This window comes from Suricata suricatta, chromosome 15 (genome assembly GCF_006229205.1).
Source record: "Suricata suricatta isolate VVHF042 chromosome 15, meerkat_22Aug2017_6uvM2_HiC, whole genome shotgun sequence".
Lineage (NCBI taxonomy): Eukaryota > Metazoa > Chordata > Mammalia > Carnivora > Herpestidae > Suricata > Suricata suricatta.
The window spans coordinates 56,019,671-56,040,792 of record NC_043714.1 but is presented as its reverse complement, the minus strand read 5'-3'; the positions used below and the strand labels follow the sequence as shown (position 1 = coordinate 56,040,792).

Sequence of the window (21,122 nt, the reverse complement as noted above, 5' to 3'; positions counted from 1 at the left end):
GCAGCTCTCATTTGCGGCGCTCGGACTCGGGCGAAGTTCTCGCGCAGCCTGCTCGCCGCGGCCGGGGCCGGTCCCGGCGGGCGGCGGCGGCGGCGGGTGCTCGGAGCCGGGCGGGGCGGCGGCGGCGGCGGCGGCGGCGCGGGGACGCGCGCTGTCTCTTTAAGGGAGCTCGGTCTGGGGTGGCGCTTTCCTCCGCGAAGGCTCCTTTGATATTAATAGTGTTGGTGTCTTGAAACTGACGTAATGCGCGGAGACTGAGGTCCTGACAAGCGATAACATTTCTGATAAAGACCCGATCTCACTGCAATCTCAAGCGTCCTCTTTTTGGTGCTGCTCGTTTCTCCAGACCCCGCGTCCTCTCGATCGCTCTCTCGCCTTCCTATTTTTTTTTTAAACAAAAAACAACACCCCCTCCCCTCTCCCACCCGGCACCGGGCACATCCTTGCTCTATTTCCTTTCTCTTTCTCTCTCTCCCTCTTTCTCTCTCTCTTTTTTTAATAAAGGGGGGGAGGGAAGGGAAAGGGGGGGAGGCAGGAAAGACCTTTTTCTCCCCCCCCTCCCCCCCAATAATCCAAGATCAACTCTGCAAACAACAGAAGACGGTTCATGGCTCTGGCCGCCGCGCCACCATCTTTCGGGCTGCCGAGGGTGTTCTTGACGATTAATCAACAGGTAAGGAGGGGCCCGGGCGGGCCGCGGGGCCGGGGGCGGCGGGGGGCGCGGGCGCCCCTCGGCCGGGCCCGGGGCGCCGCGACGCGAGTGCTGCGTCCGCGCGTGTGTGCGCAAAATGTGGGCGATCGCGAGCGGGGAGCCCTGGGAATTAAAAGTGACTTTCTTTGGAAAAAAAAAAAAAGGCAGAGGGAGAGTGTGCAGAAAGCCAAGCGCAGGCTTCTCGGGTTTCACATGCATTTTCTTTCTTCCTTTTTGCGCGTGTGATTTCTTTCTTTCTTTCTTCTCTTCTGCCCTCTTTCTCCCCCTTCCTCTCCTCCTTTTGGTGGGTCTGAGACAACTGAATCTTAGAAACCAGCGACTTCAAACTGCAGTAGCCCCTGGAGTCAGGAGGGTCAAGTTCAGCCGCCAGGGAGGAGGAAAAACAAATCCCCATTTGCCAAAAAAAGAAGTTTCAGGCCGGTGCCCCCTCCCCCCTCGCAGCCCCACTCCCCCTCGCTGTCTCTTTCTGGCTGATTTTAATTCTCTCCTACCGGGCGCAGCGGAGGAGCTGGAGGTGGTTGGACCCGAGGGGCCGCCGCCGCCGCCGCCGCTGCAAGTTTTCTGGGGCTCCTGACAAGCGGGGAGCAGACTAGGCACCAGCATGCAGAGTAGTAAGTTGGGCGAACTTGGGAGGGTTGGGAGGGCCTCAGAGAGGGGCCTTCGAGTGGTCCCCAGAGTGGGAAACCAGCGCAGGACTGGCGTTGGCTTTGAAGAGTTTGCAACGCCAGGCTTCAAACTTTTTGCCTTAAAGGCCCAGCTGGGCTGGAGAAGGAGGGTGTCGCATCCCCTGATGCACCCGCCTCTGCTCGGCTCGGGGCAGCTCGGCTGAGGGGTCTGTGCCCTGTCGGTGCCATGTGGCAGGGCCTTGCAGCCCAGGCGTTTCCGTAGGGGCTGAGGAAGGGGCAGACTTCCTCTGCGGTGCGGATGATGCGCCATGTGTCGCGGGTCAGCGGACACTGGACGGTGATTAAGTGCCTGACAGCGGTGGGACATCCAGGCGGACGGGCGCTTCGCCTTCTGTCTAGTTCCTGTTTGGGTTCCAGAGAAACGCATCTTTGAAAGGCCAAGGCAAACACCGCTGTCCCTTCAAATAACTCCAGGATTATAGGACCCCATGAGTAATTTGAGGGTGAGGCGGAGGTGGGAGCTGTTTGAAGTGCAAAGCTGTTTTTGTGGCTGGGAAAGCTTTTTTGTTAGTACCTGTGTGAGATGGTGGTGTTTCCCCGTTTCCCCTGGGAGGTCAGTAACTGTTTTATGGCCCTAAGACTCTAAAGCAATTTAAGTTAGAAGGCGAGGGGACTGGTGGGTTTCAGAGGGAATCCTGGGCTGATTAAATTTTAGGGCTTGCTTTACTTCCTCATATCTTTTTAGGCCTCAGAATTGATACTATGAAAGTTTTTGAGTCAGAGCGATGGATCTTAATTGATGAATCAAAATTGTGATAGAATGTTCATCCTTATCCTATTTTGGACAATCACGGGCTAGAGTTTTAAGTGAGGTAAGTGAAGTGAGAAGCGGAGCGGAGAAGTGAAATCGCAGAGAAGTTGGGCCGATCCACTGAACTTTTGTAGATTCACTGAACTTTTGCAATCGGACCAGGTGAAGAGGGAAGGGTCTGAGAGGAAAAATAAGTACAAAGGGAACATACAGATAGGGCCGGAGGCAAAATTACAAAGACATGATAACTCGAGGCCTGGTTGTTGGCTAACATTTGATTGTTCAAAGCAAAAATAAAATAGGAACCTCCTAACCACTACTTCAAAGTCCACCAGCTCTTAAGTTAAAACCTATGGATCTTGCTGGCATCATGTTACTTCCCTGCTGGTTTTAGGAAAAGTTGATCATTTAGAAAAGGCTGCCAGAGTTAAAAATGCAAGGGGCAGCAAAGGAAAGTAATGCGGGCGGCCAGTTCTTGACGTGGACAAAATGAGAATGAACGTTTCGGAGCTCACTGCTGTGAAGTTTCTTACATGTTGCTCATTTGCTTAGAACGCTTTCTCAGATATTCCAGCGCTTAATGTAAAAAAGTAAAGTAGCTCTAAAACGGTGTGGGCTTTTTTTTTGCTTTCCCCAAGGGTGCCAGGGCTGTGAATAAATACAGGGTTTGTATGGGAAGATGAAGCGTTTCCTGTTAAGTTGTGATGCTGACAGGACAGTCTGGAAATGATACCAACTTTGGAAGATTTTTTTTTTTTACCTTTAAGTGAAAGTTTATTAATGACATGCTTGATCTTAAGAAATCAAGCATATTGTTCTGAGAGCTTATCTCTCCTCAGATTTCATAACTTCCTTTTAAAGCTAGACCCCTGGATGAAAACATCTCTAGATTTGGTTAATTGTACTGGGCCATGAACGTGCTAAAGTTTGACGATTAGTTTTTAATATGAACAATGTGAAAATAAAACTCCTGACGGGGAGATCAAGCTTTACTGCCACATTATGACTTGATTTCTCTAAATGCGAGGCATTCCGAAGCTTCATTAATACTCCCTTGGCAAAGTATTATTTACCATGGGTGTGTAGATGTTTACGGCTTCCTAATATATCTATTATTCATTAGGATGTATGTGTGTAGAATACTTTCCCACACATAACAACTGAGTCTGACACTCGGCAAATAAATGGTAGAACATAGCAAGTTCCTTACCAAAAAAAGTTTGTCACTCCTTTGAATTCTAGACGCTCTGAGGGTCTGCTGCTGTTGAGATGTCCTTTGTCTGTGAAAGGTAACATTAAAAGTAAGGAGAAGAGTGTCATCGTAGTTGAGAGGTCTGAGTTGATTTTAGAGCTCAGCATTCTGATGATTAATATTCTAAATGATTTAATAAAATTGTTGCTTGAAAATAGGTTAGAATCCATAATCGTGTGCTAATCGTGAGTTACACATGTCTCTGAGATTTTCAGTATTGTTTTTACTTTTCTTTTAAGTCACATACTCCTTCTGAGTTTACTCTGATTTCCAGAGTATAAGTCTCCTATATACACATAAGGGAGTCTTCATTCATAAGGAGAAACTTCAAAACAGGGACTTGAATGCATCTGTGGAAAAGCTGCTTGAAGATCTTAGTATTTCAATGATGTTTCTATTACTGCTATTATTATTTGGTGTGTGAGTGTCTGTGTGTGTGTGTGTGTGTGTGTGTGTGTATAGAGACAGACAGAAAGAGAGATCACAGTTTGTAGTTAATAATCTGCACATTCCTATAAAGATATGCCAAAGGGTGTTAAGTTTTAATAAACTCTTTTCTTACCTTCTGAAATTTTTAGAGAGACTTGTGGAAAATTGTTTCTGAGCTAGGTTTTTTTTTTGACTTTGAAATTAGCACAAATACTGATAACTGGCCTTTAAATGTTTTTTAAAATAATGCATATAACATAGAAAAATATTTTTACTTCACTACCCCTTTTGGTGGCGAATAATAATGTAATAACACTATGCTATTGTGTAGAAAACAAAAATAGACTTTAAGAACGTTATGGGCAGGTGTTTACAATTGATTTAAAGGGAAAATTATTATTTTTGAAATAAGTGATGCACTTAAAATAAAATGACTGGTGCACAGTAAAACATATTCTTATTAAGGTATTCTCTGGCGTGTAAAATGAAGCCATTCATTCAACAGACTGACAACTTTCCACTTGGTATTTGCCTTCGCTTAATTTAGTTTCCGCAGGACAGCTAGTGTGGTAGTCTGCATCTGTTTTTGGCAGGCACAGAAAACTATAAACTGAGACAGTTCTGTCCCAAATATCTCGGCTCACTAGTTATAATCGATTTGATAAAAACAGTCAAGTCTTATGGACTTGATGTCTGTTGTTCATCCTTGGTCAAGCTTCAGGTAACAGGTTTCTGTCTCTCCCTTTTCTGCTGGTTATTACTGTTAATACCATTGATAACTAATTCTGAGTCTTGTTTACTCATTTATCTACTTTAGTATTTAATGAAATTTGGGGAAATTAACGACAGCGTATCTAGACTTGGTTTTACTTTTATGTGATAACTGTGTCTTTTGATATCATCATACAGAAAGTAATGAATTCTTTCTTACTATAATAGGTTTACAATTTATGGAATTGCACGGTCCCCCTTAGGTGAAATATGAAGAAACTTATAGCCCTTGCCAAGTAGAAATTGCATCTAATTCTCTGAAGTTCTTTGTAATTGTCATGTACAGAGAAGGCGAATGCATTTTGCAGTGATTCCTGTTGAAAAAAAATTAAGCAGGATTTTTAAATAATCGTCAAAATTATTTATCTCCTATAAGCTTTAACTAGTGGATTAAAGTGAATATGCTAAAATGCCAACTTGTTTTATACCACCGTTCAGTAGCAAACAGTGCTGCAGAGGGAAGGAAAAACCGCTTTTAAAATTTTTATCTTCAAGTGTCAGTGGGTCTTAGGCTGTTTGTTTATTTGTATAGGGTATTTGATTAATTAGATAGGACCTTCATTCACAATGTCTTTAATGCTGCTCTTATGGTCACCTCTAGGGCTGTCGTATCACTGAGATTTTCAGATCCCGGAAAAGTGAATCCCTTGTTTTTTGGTTTGGTTCTCTGATGGGTATAATAATGTAGAGCCAGATTTAGTTTAGAAAGAGATCTTTGGGCTTAAAGAGACCTCTTGGCTGAATTTGGGGAAGGTTCTATGGATGAAAATTACTTGAATTGTTGTTAGGAGTTTAGGAAGAAGCCTGACTTGTCGCTGTAGCTATTACGGTGGCAATGTCTACTTTTTGTCATACCCCTCACCCACCTTTTTTTTTTTTCCCAAGAACACAAGTCCAAGTAGCAAGAGCAAAGATGAAATTATCTATGCATTTCAAATGTGAAGCATCATTGGGAATCATTTTCTGATTCAAAGCTTTAATTAAAATACAAATAATATCGAAAAAAACCCCTCAAAAAGACATTAAGGGTACGCCTTTTGTTCCTAAGCAGGTTTCATTAAAAATAAGAAAGAAAACTTTTAATTTTTAAAACGTTTCTAGCTCTTTAAAAACCTGCAGTAAATACTTTACAAGTGGCTAGACACCTTCCCTGGTGGTTTAGTTTATACAGGCAGGAAACTTTCTCTCCTACTCTTTCTCTCTTTCTTGTTTTCTTTAAACCAACTGACGTAATGCCAAACTTTGCTTTAAAAGAACAGACAGAAGTAATTGGTAGCTTTTAACTTTTAATAATGTTCTGGATTGGTTTTAGTGGCCAAAATGCCATTTTTTTTAAAAAAAAAAGTTCAAGTAAGAACGGGCTTGTGGCCTGAGGAAGAAAGGCTCTGTTGATGTAGTTATTTTTATTCTTGTTTTTCAATCTGTTATTAAAAATCTTTCCTGCTGAGTACTGCTGGATTTCTCCAATTGCTCTCTGTGATGGCTGGTGCATTTCAGGTTACCGTAACTTAAACAGTTTTTGGGTTGGGGAGAGTGGGTATTTGTTTTGCATTATTTCTTTCTAATTCAGAAAAAAAAACCATTTGTTTTTGTTTCAAATGAGATGAATTAATTAAGATTATCAATGGCGACAGGTCAATGGATGTGTTTATATAAAGAATGCTACACCTGTTAGCAGTAGCCTGAAATGTGGAAGTTTAATTGTGACATTAATTATTTTTATGTGCGGAGGAAGGAAAATAGATGAAACTACAAAAATATATTTTTAGATTGAAAGCGTTAATTTTTAGGTTCAGTTTGTTTCTACTGGTGGTTCTTTTATTCTCACAATTTTAGATGCTAATTTTTTAACCCTATTTATCACACAGTGTTTTTAGTCTTACTCTCCCCCCCCCTTTTTTTTTTTATAAATAGTCCTTTTCTCTCTTTCTGATCTTACACAGGCAAACAACGTTCTCCATTTAAGAGACATCTCGGTGATGTTGATTGACATCACAGCAACTTCAGAAGCTGGCAAATAGGAAAATCTTTTCAGAGGGTAAAAAGATTTGTGCCAGTTTTTCCTTCCTTGGGGAAAGACACTCCACCCAGAAGTGGGGCCCTCCGCCCCATTTGGTGGGCCAGAACGGAGTATCGACATTTCTGGCATGAAATCGTTCGTTCCTAAGGTTTAAAATCGTATGGTTACTTGTCTTGGACTTGGCTTTTAACCCCAAATTTGTTTTGAGACTTTTTGAGAGTTGTTGTTATTGTTACACAGAGCACATTTTAAAAATGATACATACTGAACTTAGGTATCACGGAGACACCTTGGAACATCTTTTCAGGCTTTTATAATTATAAAAAGCATTCCTCATATTCAGAGAAGCTGACGTGTTCTCCGCATAGACAGTTGACAGTTTTGACTTACCTTATGTCTCAGTTTTTCTTGTGAGAGTTAAGACTTTAGTTCACATCAGGGACCTTGTTTCTCTGGTAACTACTTCTTTCCTTACGGATTTGTCAAGGAAAACCTTAGGAACTTAAGCTAGAAGTTGTTCGCATCAGCATGATCAGAGTGTCTAAGAGTAAGTCTTAACGTTCTTTTTTGATGTTTCAGAGTTTTCAAACATAAATTTAAAGTTACTGGTTTCTCTGTCATTACATTTTTATTTAATGAATGTTGGTTTATTACTTCAAAACTGAGTGAACATAATAAAGTGTAGCAAGAAGCAGAAAAGACGGAGGGTGGCGTTTGGAGCAGCGGTGCTTTGATATCAGCAGTTTGTTTACTGTTCAGTGGTGGGGAGGGGTTGGAGAGGCTTTGTGGGAGATGATACAAAAAAAACCCATCAATTGCGCATATGATCCCCTCCCCTTAAGGTTTACTTAAACAATATGTTTCAGTTTTGCCTCAAACCGTTCCGCACGGCGTCTGCTCCCAAGAATCCACCCCTATCTGGTTCCTGAGCGATTAAGGATGACACTTTCTTTTGTATAATGAACTACAGTGTTGTTTGAACTAAGGTAACATATTTCAATTTATGTAATTTTTTGGTAGTAATTAGTAGGATACCTCTAGTGTGAGAGGAAATCTAGCATTGCAAATGCCTGCAAAGTGCTTGTATCCATGCAAGTAGCCATGATAGCTATGCTGTGTTTAAATTACCGCTGGTATGTGTGCATGCTGTTTTGCGTGTGTTTTATGTATGTAATGTGCCTGGACTGATAATACATGGATACATCTTGATGGTGGGTTCTAATATGTGAAACCATTAACTCTGCCCTTTAAACATGAATCTTTTAAGAAGTTACCTCCTTTATAAAGTCCTGAAGTTTGAGATGGGTATGGAGTCTAACCGTAATGAAGCCATCATTTTCATACTCCTGTCTACTCTGAATTTACTAGGAAATTTTAAAAATGACGAAAAATGATAGATCAAAACGCCACCATTCAGTGGATCGTTAAGAAGTAGTTCTGAAGAAAACATTTTTAGAAGTCCCATTTCTGCCGAGAAGAGTAGTTAAGTGACAGTGCTGTTTCTGAATATATCTTTTTATGGGATGGCACTTTATAGTTTACACTTCTGTCCCAAAACGTTATGTAGAAATAATATGGAACATGTAAAGACTCCGTGATGTGACCCAATGCTTTTTTCCCTAGGGTGATGGATTCTGTGCGTCACCCAAATGTGATGCTATTTGCCGGGCTTGTAATACTGGTTTTGAGGGTTGCTGTATGTCCTATTTCATCAAGCAACACAATACAACAACTTTGGTATCTAGGTAATTGACACAGTCAAAATAGGCTCTGGAAAATGTCCCAAAAACATATATTCAATTTATTTAACATTTGAATAAGCAATGACTCATTGTCAGCTATTTAAACCTTCTATAGTAGTGTTAGAAGGAAATATACAAGTGTCCATAGTTCATTTTGTTTCTGTTTTCCTTTATTTAAAGAGAGTATGGTTGTATTTGCATTTATAATTGCTTTATCTGTTAATTACTTTGTATTCGTGATAGTGATAAAGTAGTACAGTATTATGAAAAATAGTAAACGTATTCATAGTAGCTAATGTATATGTACAGAGCTTGAAAGAGCATTAATATTCTATTATTAAATTGAGTATTATAATAATCAAGAATAAACCTAGTATGTAGGTTGATGGATACACCACAACTGTTACTTTAACACTAAATATATTTTAGCTGTAGAAAAATTTATGAAAAATATTTCAAAGCCTCAGAGCTTTTTTACTTGTAGAACTTGGATAGAATTTATGAAACTTGCCCATCAACAGATACTTCTAATATAACATGTGCTTCTTGCTTAGATTCTATGACATGGCTTTCAGTGAATTCTTGTGAAATGCTATTGTGATTTTTCCTTATAGAAGACATCAGAGACGTCTATAAATAGTGCCAATATATAGGGCAGAAGTTAGTTTGTGGAATTGATTTTCCCAATTACATGTTACAGCTCATGTGCAAACGGGTCAAGCATTACTGATCTAGCTTTAGCTTTATTTTTCTCTGAGCTGTGCACAAGTGCAGGCTGTGAATCTTCATGTTAACTTAGTGCGTACGTGTATGTGCACATGTCTGTATTCTCACTCGTATAGAATGCTTTGCCTTACAGGCACTGAATGGAATTTTAACGTTTCACATTTATTTCCATGATTTTAGCCTTTGTAATATCCATTTTAATTACTTGATGTGTCCCAACACCTATTTGAAGGTTAATTTAATGATAATTTTGGTTCTGAAATGAGAGCAAGATAGGCAAAACAAATTAAAAACCAACTTCTGCTTGTGACTTGTCTGTGGTGTCATTAGCCAGGCATCATCTTTAGCTCTGAAAGATGTAAAAGTACTTACATCAGCCTGTTATTCTCTCAGAACTATTAAGTAGCTCAGAACCTATAAAAGTTCCCGAAAGAGATTTTGGGTTTTGTTTCAGCTTTGCTTTATGATGCCATTAAATTTTTTGAAAGGGAATCTCACTTTAATTTTTAAAAATACCATTCAACTGATGCATTAAGACTGGTCTCTCTCACACACACACACACACACACACACACACACATATGTATATATTTTTTTATTTTTAATCAAGCCCATGTTACTAATTTTTCTCTGTCCATGTTACCCTAATTGTTGATTAATAATTTTTTATCAGCACTGGATATACCTCTGAGGTCTTTTAAAATTGGGTACTTATTATATCCGGCAGCTGGATTTTTATGTTAATAAATCAATTTAATTATGAATTAGAAAAACAAGTGATAATATTTAATACCATATTTAACTTATCATTGGAAGTGTTATCTTTTTAAAGATTGCAAATTTTTCGCCTCCGTTCTGCAAACTTAGGTAAGTTTTAGAAAATAAGTGAGTACAAGTGGCCAGTGTAAGCATTACATCCAAATAAGAAGTAATATGAAACATCATTTTCTGTGACTTATAAACAGATCCTAAGAGTTGTTTCTCCTTGGCATTTAGAACAAATTTGGATTGCATTCATCGAATGTAAGATGTGGTAAATTACTGTAAGAAACTCACTGTCCTCTAAACCTCAATTACTGTGAACTGTTTATTTAACTTTCTATCCCATTACTGTTCATTCTGCTTTTAAATGTTCTGTTCTTAAGGCAATGTATGTTGTCGAAAGAGTGTCTTAATTACTTACATTTTACTTTTTCTTTGTTTTTGATAAACTTTAAGAAAACTCTCACTGGTAAGATTTTAGGTTGAGAGAAAAATCGTAATGCACACATTTTATGTATAAATATATGTACACGATCTTGCACGTTCATTTTGTCAGACATTTAACTCTTCAGTGTTACACGTATTTGTGTGCACTTATGTATTTTTACTCCCAGAAGAATTCAGTACATTATTGTTAATGTTTAAGTATGTATGTACGTGGTCTTCACACTCCCTGAATAATTTGATATAACATTGGCAAGGATAAATATTTTAAAATGAGACCAATAATGAATAGAAATGGAAAAATAGGGGGTAGATATTAGTATAAGTACGTTTTCCTTCTTTTTGTCTGTGTCACATTCTGTTGCTATTTAAAGCGATAAATATATATATATATATATATATATGCATATAACAGAAGGGAGACTTGGATACTGTACCATCCATTATAACATAAGTAAGGAACTATTGCAATATGTGGCTTGTTCGCTTTATTTGTTTGTTTGTTTGTTTGTTTGTTTTTGACATAGGAGACTTTGACCTCTGCCTGTGGTACTTGGGAATTTTAGATAAACCCCACTGGGATCACACTCATCAGTTCCAGCTTTGCGTGACATAAAGCATTCTCTAGGTTCTGGTGCGCTACTGTGCTGTTTTCCTTCAGGACTGGAAGTCCTGTAAGTTCATTTGGCATTTGAAAGCACTACTAGAATTTTTTCTTTTTGAAAATCCTCTGGATGGTTTTCAGAGGAGTAAGCAGTGATCACAGGCAGCGTGGTGTCGTTCATTTCAGGATGCTAAAGAAAATTATGCTGAGAGCAAGCATACTTCCTCTGGATTATCCTGCTCTGCTTTATTACCTCCCCCCCCCCTTTGGGATCTAATATTTCCATTTGAGAGCAAGTAGAGATTTTTTTCTTTTACTGGAAAAATATGCCAGCAATAGGGTTTTTACCTACATTTCTTTATAATATGGATATTTGGAGGGTATAAGAAGAGAATCTTATGTACTATAAAATAATACTACTATTTTACTGTTTGCTATTGAACAGGCCCTTGCCATTCCATTTCTATGAGGAAATGCATTGAATGAAATTAAATAAAGTTGTGGTATAATTTTGAAATGATTGTAAGCACCAACTGTGACGCATTTCTGGCAAATAGATGAAGACAGTGTTACTCAGTGCCTCCACCAAACTGTGCACTCCAAGTTTACAAGTATGAATTTGACCATTTGATCACAGATAATGTTTGAAATGCATGTATCTTGGTTCAGGGAAGAGAGTACTTAAATTATTCTCACTAGCAGCATGCTTTAGATTTGCAAGAAATAGAATGCCAAGTATCATGTTGTCAGACCGTTGAGATTTTTAGTGAGGAGTTTTACTTGTTTATGGTAGCTTATATTCATTCAGTGACATCGAAAACAGGCTGCTTTGCGATTCGTGCATTGAGCTCTAGTGAAGTCCAACACATGATTGTGTTTCTATCAAGATTTAGGGAGCAATCACTAGAATAGTTGCCAGCTACTAATGATGGTTCTGAGGTTTGGACTGTGTAACTGATTTTTAGGAGCTATGGCATAAATGTAATAATAGGTAGAAATATTTAGAGTGATTACCTTTTATAAAAGTTAGTTCTGTCTTTCATGTCTAGGAAAATACAGCAGTGAATGTTTGCTTTTTGTATGTTTTGTCTCCAAGCAGAGGAAACTGACAGTTTTATGTTTTAAGTGCCGAAAGTTGTTCTTGGCTAAGCAGTCCCTGAGTTAATCACTGGGATGTTAACTTGAATTTTTGTCTTTGAAAAGTTTTCGAATTTTAAAGCGAAATACGCTTCCATTATTTCCAACTTTACATCCTGTGTTCTGGATTGGTTTTAGAAAAATGTTTTCCAAATTCTCTTGAATTGCTTGAAGTCCATTGATTTTGAAATATTTAGTTTAGTTTTTTTTTTAAAGCTTTTCAGAAAGGAGAGGGAAAACTTTATCTTTTTAGGTTTTATTTTTAATTACAGAACCCTCGTTGTTTCCCATTAAATGCAAATTAATTTTGTCTTCATTTTGCATACATTTTTTTCCCTTTTATATTCTTTTCGGAAACTCATTTTGGTGCATCAGAAATTGAGAGAACAGCTCCCTTGCCACACCTTTCTGTGATAAGACACTGTGGTCATTGCTACGCAGTCACTACAGAAAAATCCTGTCTTATGTCATTTGCACACTTTCATTTTTACTTGAAAAAAAGAGTGATACTTAAAAATCATATATTTATTCTTTGGGGTTAATTGCAAATATTATGAATGGTGTAAAATAACATGACATTTAGTTTTTTTCTCATTTGCATCTTAGGCAGTAAGTATCTAAAATTTTGTTTGAAGGAAAAAGAAAAAGTATTTTAACAAACTTTGAAATTAATTTAAGATAGTCTTGTGGAATTCTCCAACATGAATATGAGAACGTCAGATACTGTCAATGCACAGGGTTAAAATTAACTTTGTATAAATAGTGGAGACTTTAACCTAACATATTTTAATGCAAAAGATGTTTTAATGCAAAGAAGATTTTCTCTGGTTTTGTCTGTATTTTATTTTATTTTATTGTTTGCAAGCTGTTTGCTTAAAATGATTGGCATCCTTAAATTACGGTTCTGTGGTGAACAAATAAGGCTGCTACTACAAAGAAACAAGAGCTCTGCACATGCATCTTAAGACTATTTTAAAATATTTTCGTTTGGAACGAATGCATCGGGCCCCAAAGAAATATATAGTATCCTGAACACATCGCCCACACTTTTCTCTCAAAGTGGAATCGACTCTGAGAGAGTGTATTATTTCCACTCCTAGTGGAGTGTATTTCCTAGTATTTTGGTGTCTCTGCTGGTAGAAATGTAGACATTTCAACCAACCACCTCTTTCATTAGTTCCTATGATAGCAGCTGAACCTTTTGCCAAAATTTTTGGTCCAGCGTAATCAAGACCATATTGTGGAATTGGGCTGATGTGACGATTTCAAGTCATGTTTAAAGTGTTATTTTGAAAGAATAATTTTTAAGAAGTTATCTATTTGTAATATAAAGGAAGTACTGGGAGGGCATTTTTGGATTTAGTTCAAAGCCTCCTCGATACTGGTAAAGAATTAAAAAATTGCATAGATCATTCCTTCTTTTCCTAATGTAGGAGACAATGGGGATAATGCCTTGGTAGAAATAATTAGTCAACTTTTATTTTGACAGAACATGATCATGTTAAAATATAAGCAGATTTTCTGAGCCCAGAAATATGTGCATTTTATTTCTTTAGGTTACATCAATAAAGCCATGTACAAATAATACATATAATCACCTGTCTGAGATCAGATGTAGAGTGAACTGCGTAGTCTGTGTGAGAATTCTCCTAGCTCTGTGTTTATACTCTGAGACCTGTTCCCCATCTCCTCTCCTCATGGGCATATTTCTTCATGTGTGTGAGAATATTCAGTGTTCTGCTTCCCATGTACACATGGAAATGTGGATTTAGGTGTGAGAGTCTTTTAACACTTTTTTGTTGAGGAAAAGTAGAAGCTGGCTAGAAACCCTTCTTAAGGACTGAACTTCCCTTGAATGGTCCCTCTAAAATTTACACCTCAGGTTCAAATTTATTTCTTTGTTTTTCTTTAATACTGGTAGTATTCAGAGTGATCATAGGATCATATTTTATTTTGAGTGATAGGAGGGATGTGAGCTACTATCCATTTTAGCAGAAGCATCTTATTGTACAAAGGAGAAAATGAAGGATTAAGTTAAGTGAATTTCCCATGATCACATAGCTACTTACATAAAGGACTTAGCTTAGAACTGGTGTCTGGTCACTATCCTTATAGATAATTTAGCTAGACAGATTTGAGATTAAAAAAAAAAGTCTGCCTAATACGTGAAATTCACTACTTTTCATTTTTCCTTTTGCAACTGGATTTGAGACTAGAATTAGAATATCATTTATTCATATGTAGTGGGGAATTGATCTTGTAATAAATCAGTTGGTACCTTCATATTATTTCTTTATCAAATACCTTATGAAGATATGGGAATCACATGTTTAATCTAGAAGCTATCCTGAAAGTTAAAAGTTACTGCAGAAAATCGGGGCTTAATATTTTTTTCAGACACTTGAACAATAGAAGCCTCTTTAATTCATGTATATAAAATTCAGTTGGTAAAGAAATCAGTTCTAAAATGGTCGTTGATAAGGACTTAGTTTGTATTCATCTTCTTCCTGTATCTTAAAATACCTCCCAACATTTATCTAGTTTGAGACCACCTTTAAAAACAAAAACTGTCCATTTGAATTAAGGACTTTTTATCTTCCAAGAAACTGGACTTTTCTTTATTCATAACAGCCATAAGCCCCTTGGCAGGCTGAAAACTGTAGACAGCAACTGTGAGATTAGGTCTGAAATGTGCAATTAGGTATTAAAACATGGTTGAGAAAGCATTCATGGCATTTTAATAAACTCCTCAGCATTTATCAAAACAAATTAATAAATGAATAATAAAGGACTTCATTTATGTTAAATGCTTTTGTTATTAATTCTGTCTTTTGAATGATACATTTTAGCTTTAATGTACTAAAAACGAAATATTTTAAGATATAAATGTAATGCTTTTATTTTTATTGTAGAAATTTCAGGTTCCATTTTTATCCATGACCTAACAGTTCTTTGCTGGTTATAGTTAAGTTTAGTCATTTACTCCATTGCATTGGAAAAACAGGAACAATTCTCTGTCGTCTTAGACCACAAATTTCTCGTTTCTTCTTACCTTTCTCGTTATATAATCTAAAGGTTAGTGCAGATCCCCTCATCAGTGAAACTTATGGTTTATAACCTCCTTTGCCACTCTCATATCCATTTCTGTTGTAAAAACTTGTAAGTGCCATGCAGGAAAATGCTGGACCCAAGACATCCCCCAGGCTCCTTAAGAAGACAGTGCTGGGAGGCGCTTTGGAAAGCAGGAGGAGGAGGTGTGTCAGGTCCTGGAAATGACAGGTTTGGTCCAGGGTCTGCACTTGAACCCATTTCATGTTGAGTTGCCAGGTGAAGATACCTGTTGGACTGCCTTTGATTTGTCTGGGTTTGTGTCTTAGCCGGAGGGCAAGCTTGTCTTTTACTTAACTTTGGCTGTTGTGTTTTATGGTTTCTTTCTGGTGAAAACCCTTTGTAAATGGCTGCTGTGAATCGTATTCCTTTAAAATAAAAAATTTGCTTGTGAAAAATAATCACAGTCAGCTAGAAAGAATTAAATCAGAGAGTAATGAAATATTTATTATTAAAAGGCAGTTCTTTCTTCTAAAATGGGTTGAGGAACTATCTTCATGATGGCGTTGAGGAACTATCTTCATGATGGCGGTGACGATCTCACGTAAAATCTCTTTCTTGGTACCGTGAGCGTATTATACAGAGAAAGGCTGAAAACATTATTACTACATAGCTGTCTAGGACTTCTGCCCTCCTCTTCCTCTGGCAATTATCTCTGTATGAAGTTGATTTTTTTTTTTTTTTGACCTGTGAATTAGTGTTTAACACCTGATGTTTACTTGATGGAACTGTAGGAAACTATCAATGCTTACCTTGCTCTTGTTTTTTTCATAATGTTACTTGGGGATTTATTTTTCTACTGATTCTCTCCCTATATTCCAAGTATCTCTTTTTCTGTCTTGACTTTAAAGAGATTGGAACCTTACCATGTACTCTTGGCATGGAAGATCAAAGTAAATTTTAAATGGCCCTTACTCCGGGCTTTGTTTATCAGAAAGTACTTTTTTTGTTGTTGGCTTTTAAAATAGGTCAGACACATCCAGGTAAGGTTAAAATAAGATGAATTTTTGTATTTTTTTCCTTTCTACTTATTAAGAGATTTTCTTTCTTGATAAATCAGTTTACACTTAATTTTTATCCCCACCCAAATCACAACTTCACTAAAATAATCATCTAACGTTTAGTAAACCTCTACTCAGCCATTCCTTAAACTGTTTAATACTTGTTCTCACGGCACATACTTGTGAACAAAGACTGTCCTGGATGTTTTATGGAGGGTAGAAACATCGCATTTATTTTCTGCTCAGTTGCAGTTGTTTTTCTTAGAAGCTAGCAGAAGTTCGGTTGCAATTCTGTAGCTAACATACATGGCTCCTGAACCTGAGATATAGGTTATGATTTAAGCACTGGACCGCTTTTAGGTAACAAAGAATCCACAATTGATGAATATAGCTCTTTTGAAAGTTTAGAAAAAATAGAAGGGAAAATAAAACAAAAGGCTACTTTTTATTTATTTCCAGATGGATTCCATCTTGTGCTTGGCATGGCACAAAGTCAAAATGTTGCACTTTGAGATTTATTAATTAGAATGCTTCTAAGCCAGATCCGGAATCTGTTCTCCTTTTTCAGATAAAAGATAAACCTACCCAGCTATAGAAATAACTTTAGAGTGGGGAAAATGTCGAAATCTCAAATCTGGGTTTTCTTTTCATGCAGACCTTCACTTCTCAACAGAGAAGTCAACCAGGTTCCTTGGCTTGTTGAGGCTGCTGTGTTGAGGGCACCAGTGGCCTCATGGCAGCTGAGCCCAATGGTCTTTCCATCTGAATGCCTCTCTTGTGTATCTCTCCCAGCATGGCTTCCGGGGGCACTGCATCCTGCTACACTTGTTTTTGTCTGTTCTTGACTTTCCTTTTAATTTCTGCACTTTTCCTTAATATTATGTTTTCACCCTTTGACCTGAATGAAATAACTCTGGAGTCTTCACCTTCAGACCTAACTGGGCTTCTGAGTTCCAGTATAAGTAGTCTTCAAACACCGTAGGTACTTGTTTATGAACCTGTTTTATGATCTCTAGCTTGGCATTCAGGACTCTAATCTCTGCTCCCAGTTTGCACTATACCATGTGGTCTTTCCTCAGATCAGTACATAACTGCAGAACATTCCCAAACCAACCTTCATTCGTGCTCTTCCCTCTATGAGATGCTTTTTATACAACCTTAACTGTACGCATTCTAACTATTCCTGAGGTGTCGACTTTTGCTTTTCTTCCCGAAGCCTTCCAATTTATAGTCATTTGGACTTAGACATCCCTGCACTGTGTTCCCATTTATTTGTGGCTTTGGTATTAGCCCATACTAGAGTCTACTTGGCATTGAAGGTCTGAGGAGAATAAGAGGGTACCCAATTGATTTCTGTCCTCTTTACAAAGCCTTAGATGCAGTGGTTTCTCAAAAGTGTTGCGTCAAATTCGCACATGGGGAAAGGACACTTTGACCAGAAGAAAATGATGGTTTTAATTGACCAAATTGTGAAATGGGGTGCTGAGTTTCAGAGAGGTAAAGGATTATCTGATGTTGCATAATTAACAGACATTTCTTGAAGTTTGCCTTAACAAATTGTTCCTAAAATATGATACTGGTTACAATTTTTCGTGCTATGTTTTGCAGCTATGTGCTTTCAAATTCTTTTATCGAGTAACATCATTGAACCAAGTGTGACAGTGTTGCTGAGATGAAGGGAGGACCAAATGCATCTGTGAACTATAGAAAACTGAAAACCCATATTGCCTTGTGCTTTACTGATACTGCATCTGGGGCGCTACAAAATCATCAAAGATGCAGAGCGATAAATGGTGTGCCCTTAATACGTGAAGGTTAATAACATTAGGCTCCAAGGTCACGAGGCAGAAATGTGTCGTTTTAACTCCCACATGTTGAATATTTGTCAGCCTAAATATTGTGCCCTGATGTTTGAGGACAGTGGCTTACTAACTGGCTTCATGTTGAATGTCACCTCTAAGTGGTCCAGTGCTTGGATGCGAAAGGGGGTTGATTTAGACCTTTGGAAGATCTCACAAAGATATTGGTGAAAAGGGGTTTGTCAGGAGCAGAGCCATAAGTGATACTGCTTTGGGATGCCCAGGTTTATGGCAGTGAAGGATATTGAACCTCCCTTTGCTTTTTTAAATTTCCATGCCTCCTTGAGAGATGTCCACTAGAGTGATAACTGAGTAATAGCCACTGAGACATTTCTCATGTTGAAACAATGCCCGAGACTTCTTTGATTGTTTGATTTTTCACTAATTGCCTTTAATTTCATTTTAAAAGCCAAGGAACAATTTGAGGTTTGTTTTTTTTTTCCTCCTTTTTTTTAAATGTGTGTGTGTGTGTGTGTGTGTGTGTGTGTGTGTGTGTGTGTTTCTTTTTTGAGAGAGACATCTAGAGAGACAGAGCATGAGCGGAGGAGGGGTGAAGAAAGAAGGAGACACATAATCCGAAGCAGGCTCCAGGTTCTTCACAGAGCCAGACATGGGGCTTGAACTCACAAACCTTGAGATTATGACCTGAGCAGAAGCTTAACCAACTGAGCAGCCCAGGCATCCCTATTTTTTCTTTTTCTTTCTTTCTTTCTTTCTTTCTTTCTTTCTTTCTTTCTTTCTTTCTTTCTTTCTTTCTTTCTTTCTTTCCTTTCTTTCTCTTTCTTTCTTTCTTTCTTTCTTTTCTTTCTTTCTTTCTTTTTCTTTCTTTCTTTCTTTCTTTCTTTCAAGACCATATCCTTGGCTTTCTCACTATAGTTAAAAAAATTTTTTTTTAAACAACAAAACTTTCTTTTATCTAAGGACTGGGAAGTCCCTTTGATTTAATATATGACTCTGTTAAGCCCTTAAGTATTATTTTAAATAGCTCTGGAAAATTATTAAGGCTTGCTATCAGTGTGCCTTCCCAAATCTGTGTGGACATGAAAGCATAAAGGAGAACTCAAGGAGAGGATCTATTTAATGTATTTCTTTACTTCTAGGACGACTCATTAGTAGGAGGACTCTCACTTCTCTGTTTCTTCCTTAATAACAAAACATTCCAAAGCTTGCTAGAAACCTTAGCTAATTGCATTTTTCAGACATACTTTTCTGGTGTCACCTTATGTCTATCAGCAACTTAAAAAGCCCTTTGAAGGAGATAGTTGGATTTTTAAAAGTACCATCTGCCTGAAATTGACGAAGTATTTAAGTGATAGTAGGAAGACTTTCATTGAAGACTACATTCTGGTTAATAACCAAGGATTTTTCTGTACTTTTCCGCTACTGGAGGGGTGCGTACTTTTGGTTGCAAGTGAGTAGGCGAAATGTAGTTTTATTCTTCTGGTATAGTCTTGGTAGCTTAGAAATCTCTCTTTTGCAGTTTCATAATCCCTGACATGACTGTCTAGCTCTGATGTCTGCTAAATGCAGAAATAGAGGAAGGAAATGTATGTTTTGGCTCATTAAAATGTTCCTTATCAGACTGTATGTAGGAGGAGTGGACCCTGTTGAAGACACCTCTATTGGCCAGCTGCACCGCATGGGCACTGAGCTCGTTTCCTGTCTGCTGAACCTGTGTGGTGCCCTTTAATGATGGGAAGGAGCACATTATTAAATCTGTCGGTTGTTCTCATTCATAGTGTTTTCACTTGTGAAAATCAGGGAGCAGAGGGCATGCAAACTTTGCCCAAAGGCTGGATACAGTTTGCATAGAAATGAGCTACATGTGGTAACAAGTGAATTGGTGGAAGCATAGCCAGCACGGATCACTAAATCGAAGTGAGCGCTGGGTGAACGAGGTTTCCAGGGGAAAGGCTGCTTCCGCAGAGGGTAGATTCATTAGGGGCCACCTTCAGATGATGGTAAGTGTTCACATCTGTGTTGATTAAATGTATTGTCTCCACCTGAGTTAGGAATTGTGGTCGTCCTCGTTTCTCAGGGAAGTCGCCTCGTACACACCAGGTAGCAATAGCAGAATCAGGATTTGAACCCAGGCAGTCTGGCTGGAGAGCTAAGGCTTGGTAAGCGCTTCTCCTTTACTTCTCGTCTGCTGTGAGCTGGGGTTTGAGCTGTCCTATATTCCAGGGGTTTCAAAGACTAGGTGACTTTGAAACAGCTCTCTTAGCGTGTTTTCTTCTTCAGCCCTAATCTACCTTTGCTCATTTTCAGAGGAATAAAACCATCATCTTTATATATGACATTTTAAAATCTGCCTTTAGTAATAATTCACATTCAACTTGTGTTCTTTCCTCAGAGGTAGCTGCAATCTTGTGTTCAGAAAAATCTGTGTTAGTCTAAGTAACTGTCTCTTCCTGGCTCCATTACAGTAAAAAGTCTGTGCTCAGCAAACGCTTGTAGGGGGAAGTTGCTGAATGACACGGGGATGTGGTACTGTCCTGTTAATCCTCAGGGCTTTGTGTTTCTTAAATTATTTGCACCCCTGGGCAAACACCTCTGCTCCAAATGGGGTCTTGACAGCGTGGCATTCTTACTTGGCTTCTGTGTGTGACAAAAACCTTAAAAGGAAAGGTCGGGTTGCGTTAGACATACAAACAAAACCTTCATCATCTCACTATTAGCTTATTTGTCTGTGTTGGGGTAATTAAAAAAAAAAGTAATTTCTCGTTTATGAATGAACTTTAAAGACCCAGCATGTTTTGGTGGTTAGTAGAGTCATAGGAGCAAAAACCAAGAGTAAAATTGCTTTCCCCCCCCCCCCCTTTTATTTTAAGGAGAACTAAAAAATCAGGACCGCAGATCAGTAACAGCAGTAGGATTCCATTTTCTTTAACGGCTCCTCAAGAAGCCGCAGTCTGAGTGAGTTGACTGTGTCTTGGAAAGAGGCCGCTGGCCGCCCGCGGCCTTGGAAGCTGCGGCGACAGGAGCTTTGTGTGTGCGTCGGTGGCATTCGCGTCCCCCTGAAGGACCCCCACCCCGCCGCCCGCCGTAGCCGCCACGCGCGCCCCGCACCCGGCCGTGAACGTGCCGTCGCAGGCCGCCCCGCGCCGGCGGTGAGTGC

General features: G+C 38.7%; 1 protein-coding gene across 8 annotated transcripts in view; it reads left to right on the top strand.

Annotated features, from left to right (window-relative positions):
• Positions 1 to 565: 565 nt before the first annotated feature.
• Positions 566 to 21,122, top strand: part of TRPS1 (transcriptional repressor GATA binding 1) — a 245,485-nt gene continuing 224,928 nt past the window's right edge. For 3 of the 8 annotated variants that reach the window (XM_029923204.1, XM_029923201.1, XM_029923196.1), the window contains exon 1: positions 566 to 673. Coding sequence is in view for 1 of the 8 variants with exons in the window: in XM_029923203.1 (XP_029779063.1) it covers positions 1,314 to 1,323 (10 nt within the window). In the remaining 7 variants the exon portion in view is untranslated. Of the gene's footprint in view, positions 674 to 1,246; positions 1,324 to 1,823; positions 1,842 to 1,905; positions 1,952 to 2,193; positions 2,211 to 7,487; positions 7,608 to 21,122 lie in introns of those variants that run through there. The other 5 variants (XM_029923197.1, XM_029923203.1, XM_029923200.1 and 2 more) reach the window with 5 other exon arrangements.